The sequence below is a fragment of the Alligator mississippiensis genome, chromosome 7 (assembly GCF_030867095.1).
Source record: "Alligator mississippiensis isolate rAllMis1 chromosome 7, rAllMis1, whole genome shotgun sequence".
In the NCBI taxonomy this organism is placed as follows: Eukaryota; Metazoa; Chordata; order Crocodylia; family Alligatoridae; genus Alligator; species Alligator mississippiensis.
The window spans coordinates 5,890,118-5,895,936 of NC_081830.1; the positions used below are offsets into that span (position 1 = coordinate 5,890,118).

The window sequence follows — 5,819 nt, forward strand, 5'->3', positions numbered from 1 at the left end:
AAGCCCAATTCTGCCAGTCATTTCCAAGGTCCTTGGAAATGCAGGGGTGAGGAGAGACTCCAGGAACTAGGTTTGTTCAGTCTGAGTAAAAGAAGACTGAGAGGTGACTCGATAGCCTACAAGTATGTCAGGAGTGAGCACCAAGATCTAGGGAAGACACTCTTCAGAAAGGCACCCCTTGGGAGGACAACGCCCAATGGGCACAAGCTAGTTGAGAAAAAAATTTAGGCTGGACATAAGGAAAAAATATCTTCTCTGTAAGGGTATCTAGAATCTGGAATACACTCCCAGCAGAGGTGATATAGTTTGCCATCCCTGGAGGTGCTCAAGAGCAGGCTGGACAAGCACCTCGTTGAGCTTGTTTCAGCCCAATTACCTCCTGCCCATGTCAGAGAGCTGGACTTGATAATCTTATAAATCTATTCTAATCTATTCATTCCAAGGGCACTCGCATCCATTTGGGCATCACCCCTGTCCCCTCAGTGTTATACACCTGGATATTGGATTCCTGTGCAGAAGCTTATGCTTCAGCCCTACTGACATGGATACATGACAATGCTTCCATGAACCATGGGGCACGAAGGGATGCACAGTCCCATTGGGATGCTGCCCTTTCAGGGATTTATGTCCTTTATGAGCACAATAGGGCAAACCATGGTTTTATGCAAAAGATTTAGTAGCAACCACATGCAAATGAGACTGGGTCCCACCCTGATAAAGGAGAGCATCTGATCCTCACTGAGGTGTGAAGAGAAGAGCTCCAGTGTGCTCAGCCCACAAGGTCGCTGAGTGGAATGAAGATGACAGGTCTTGGGCTGCTTCTCTTCCTGGCTGCTTATTCAGGTAACGCTGGGGACATGGGGCAGCCTGACTGGGAAATCACAGGGTGCTGGGGTTACAGGCCAGCCCGGGGATGATGACAATAGAGTTCCAGATCCTACATCCTCTCCAGGAGGTTTGGACATCACCTACTTCACTGGGCAAGAAGCAGCCACATCCCCTCAAGATCCCGGTCTCTGTGCCTCACTTTCCCCTCAAGAAAGCAAGGATGAGACCATCTTCCTCCTTGAAATGAGTGGGGTGTCCCTGGGAGCATTAGTACCTGCAAGAAGGTGAGATGCACCCAAGAAGGAGCAGCAGAAGAATGTGTCTAGGTCTGGGGAGAGAAGCAACAGGCAGAGATGGCGTGGCTAGCAGCTACTGATGGTTCTTCCCCCACAGGTGTCAGCGCTGAGATCCAGCTGACCCAGTCCAGGGCAGAAATCAAGAGGCCTGGGGAGTCAGTGAAGGTGACGTGCAAAGCCTCTGGTTACACCTTCACCAGCAATAACATGAACTGGGCCCGTCAGGCCCCCAGGAAAGGGCTGGAATGGTTGGCGTACATTAGCCCTTCTTCTGGGGACACCGGTTATGCCGAGGCCTTACAGGGCCGACTCACTGTCAGCAAAGATGCCTCCATCAGCACGGCCTATCTGCAGCTGAGCAGCCTGAAAGTTGATGACACGGCCGTGTATTACTGTGGCCGCCGCACAGTGAGACAAAATGCATCCAGAGCAATACAAAAACCTCGCTCTACAGGAATCTTGGTTTCTTGCTGACACTGGGGCTCTCAATCACCCCAATAAGCACTTACCCAGTGCAGGAGGCTGCGGGGACCTTTGTCCAAAGCCAGGAGGTGGATCAAGACCTCTCTTGTGGATCACCTAGGTTTAGGCTGTGAATTAGCCTCATCATGTTTCCAGCTCAGACTTAGGTTGATGTTGCTGCCAGAGGGTGAAGGGCCCTTTTAAGGAGAAGAATGGATCTGGGGCCCAGCTGTAGATTATAGGGGGTTGTTGAGGGGTTGAAATAGGGCATGGTCCAGCTAGCTTCACCCGCTCCAAGGGGAGAGAAAGGCATGGATGGGTTAGCACTGGTACTTTGCAAGGCGGGGGTGGGGAGGAAATCAGGCTGGGGGAGGAAGAACCACTGTCATCTGTACAATACAGTATCTTCATACCCCATGACAAAGGCAGCCGTAGCACTAGGGGAGGGTGTGCTGGGCAGTGTGAGATGGCCTGGACAGACATACTGACCGACACATTCATATGTACCCGAGTTGCTTATTATGTTAACTCTAGCATGGGCCCCTGTTACACAAGTAGCTGTCACAGGGGCCACAAGCAAGCTCAGCCCTGTAAGAAACTTTCACCAGAAGGCACACGGTGGGCAAACAGGGCAAGGCTCCACTCACCTCTGTCCTGCCAACACTAGGAACAGAACAGGATGCAGTTTAACAAAGATAAGTGCCATGTGTTGCACCTAGGGAGGAAGAATCATCAATATTCCTGTAGTCTGGGAGGTACCATTTTAAGAAGCCCGAATGCAGAAAGGGACCTCGGAGTCACAGTTGACTCCAAAATGAACACGAGTCGCCAATGTGACGAAGTAATAGGTAAAGCTAAACACACTCTTTCTTGCATAAGTAGGTGCATCACAAACAGATCTAGGGAGGTGATACTTCCCCTCTATGTGGCACTGGTCAGTGTGAGAGGGGAGGCAAAAGCCCCCCACCCCAACATGGCCCTGGACCCCTCCCGTCAAACCCCGATACTTAGCACAGGGAAGGAGACAAGCGGCAGCTGCAGGGAAATGCCAATGCAGCTCAGCAGTGCCAGAGCTGCCTGAGCCTGTGAATTGGTGAGCCCTGGGGCAGGGTCTCAGAGAAGCGTAGGCTGCTCAAAGAGCAGCTGAAAGAAGAATCAGCTGGAGAGAGGGAGAGGCATGGCACACTGGTCAGGAGATGCAGACAGTGGAGCCAGGCCGCGGCGGCCCTGAGCATAGGGAAGGAAGTCCTAGCATCAGCTGGGGGAGCCTGGCTGACGGAGCAAGGAATCTGGGCTCTGGGAGCTAAGGGTCGCTGGAGAGCCGCAGCGGGGAGAAGTGGTTCTCCATTACCAGTCCGAGCAGAACCTCAACCATAGCAGACAACGCCCATTGGGAAACCCTTGTAAATCCAGCAGGCTAAGGCACTCAAGGGAACCCACCCCTGCCCTAGCCCTGTAATGATCTGTGGGGAAGACAAGGGCCCTCAATGGGACACTTGCCTGCCTGTATACCAATGCCAGGTGCTTGGGGAATAAACAGGAGAAACTGGTCCTCCTGCTAAACAAGAATAACTACACCACCATAGGGATAACAGAGACCTGGTGGGACTCCACCTATGACTAGGCCACAGGTATAGATGACTATACCCTGGACAGGCGTAATCATGCAGATAAAAGGGATGGGGGTGTAGCTTTCTGTCAGGGACAGCTATACCCCCTGCAAATTGACATTGGCACCAAGGAAGGACAACTGGAGTCTCTGGCTTGCATCAATAGATGCTTCTCAAGTAAGTCTCAGGATGTTATCCTCCCACTGTACTTGGCCTTGGTGAGGCCACAGCTGGAGTAGTGCATCCAGTTCTGGGCTCCACAATTCAAGAAGGATGTGGAAAACCTTGACAGTCCAGAGCAGAGCCACATGCATGATCAGAGGGCAAGAGAATAGGCATTATGAAGGGAGGCTGAGAGCCATAGGACTCTTCAGCCTGGAAAAGCGCAGGCTCAGGGGTGTCCTGGTGGCAGCATACAAGTATGTCAGGGGCGTGCATCAGGATCTGGGGGAACGTCTCTTCCCCAGAGCACCCCAAAGGATGACAAGGACCAACAGTCACAAATTCCTCCAAGACCATTTTAGGTTGGACACAAGGAAAATTTTCTTTACTGTCCAAGCCCCCAGGACCTGGAATAAGCTCCTTCCAGAGGTGGTGCAGGCGCCTACTCTGGACTCTTCTAAGAAATGTTTGGATACTTATCTTGCTGGGATACTTTGATCCTAGCTGACTGCCTACCCCTGGGGTGGTGGGGAGGGGGAGGTAGACTTGATGATCTTTTGAGGTGCCTTGCAGCCCTAATGTCTATGAAATAAGAAGTTCAGAGTGTGGGCAGCCCTCCAGGGTGCTTAGCATCATGGACACGACAGGCTTGTGGTTTCTGCTCCTCTTGGCAGTTTGTTCAAGTAACTACAGGAAGCTCACAGACCCTGGGTGAGAACAGCAGGGAGAGAGAGGTACGGTCTCATGGGGAAGGGTTCAGGCTCGGGTAGCAGGGGGCTCTGGGGTCTGTTTAATGCACTTACTTGTCAACTTTTCCTCGGTTTCAGTGAGAAGCAGGTTTTCCTGCACTCCATGCCTCAGTTTCCCATCCAAGAAATGGGCACAAGGGAACTTCTGTCCTGCCCAGGAATGAGATGCCCATCTAAGCATTAGTGCTGTAGCCCAGGTGTCCACGGGTTTCTACCTCCCTCTCCAATTGAGGGAGTTATTGGCAGGGCAGTGTGCTGTGGAGGGACACAACAGCCCAGTGGCCGCATCCGTTCCCTATAAAGTCAGGTCCAGTCAAACAATTACATAACTATATACAGATTTATTATTACAAGAAAACCATTAATGGGTAAGGACATATATATATAATCTACATACAAATTCACAAAACAATAACCCCCTCCCCCCCCACACACACACTTATCATTCAAAATGGAGATGAACAGTAGAACACACCAGACCAAAGGAAATTGATAGAGCAACTCTATAACTCTATTCATATATAAACTATTACTTCAAAACGGTTTGTGTTAACTGTAAGGCACACTCCACAAATATAATCAGCAGTCCTTAGACTACCTGGGTGCCCCCCAGGGCAGGGGCCCCACTCCCAAGGCACCATAACAAGAAAGGAGGTAGGTGGGAAGAAAAAGGAGAGAAAGACCCCAAAGACTCCTAAGCTCCCCCACTGTCACCCAGGAGCGGCCCATGTGGTGCCCGTTCACAACCCTCGGGGGGGGCGCCCTACCCTGTGGGGACCCTCTCTCCAGGACAACTTACTACTCCACAGTCCCGGAGGGTTTTCTCTCGTTCTCCAAGTCAAGCTCTGTTCCCCGCCGGGTTTTCCTGCCACCCGACTCTGCTGCCGCCGTCCTGGCTTCGGGCCACATGCACCGCTGTGTGCAGGGGGCAGTTAGCCTTGTGCTAGGGGTTGGAGGCCTGGACAGCCTTGTGCAGCACCGGGGCTCAGTCTGTTCAGGACCCTCTGGGCAGCGTCATCTGCACTGAGCTGCAGCCCTGTCTCAGCAGCTGTAGACCCGAGACACCTCAAGTGTTACACATCTGAGTTACTGGAAACTATATATTTAGTTAGAGCTCAAGTAGCTTACTCACAAGTATCATGCAGAGGCAGGTGGAGATTTCCTCTGGAGGCAGGCAGTTCATTGATCATGAGTTTCAAAAAAAAAGAGCGAGTTTCACATGGTCCAGCTTCTCTGAGAGCTCTCATCATAGCAGCTCTCCCTCCTCCTGGGCGGTCCTTAACCGATATAGACCTTATGACCTCATTTACCTGATCCAATGAAAGCCAGAAACTGTTGGTTACAGCCCACCAATTTGAAACACATCACTGGGTGCCGGGTAGACTGGCAGGGTCTCTCGCCCCCTCCTAGTCATGATGACAGTGCTTACAACATTAGGGAATTGAAGCCCCAACCCGGTTGTGTGAGGCCAGTCATGTAGGCAGAGGGAGCAGGTTTCCACCTCCCACAGGAATGCATCCAGCTCAGGTTACAACTCAGGGTTACCTGAAGCCTACGGAGCCAGAGGTGTCTGCCCTCTACAGCGACTAATGGACCCAAATTGTCAGAGAGCAGGGTTTGGGGAGAGACAGAGATGGTATTCTGCCACAGCTACTACATGCACTAGGTATATCAGCCCCCTGGGAAAAGGCTGGAACGGCTAGGATACATCC

General features: G+C 51.8%; 1 gene segment (V, D, J or C); it reads left to right on the forward strand.

Moving 5' to 3' along the window:
* The first annotated feature begins 1,181 nt into the window (after positions 1-1,181).
* Positions 1,182-1,821, forward strand: LOC132251559 (immunoglobulin heavy variable 1-8-like). The segment is given in 2 exon segments: positions 1,182-1,532; positions 1,771-1,821. Coding segments are annotated over 2 exon segments (402 nt in total).
* Positions 1,822-5,819: the final 3,998 nt, after the last annotated feature.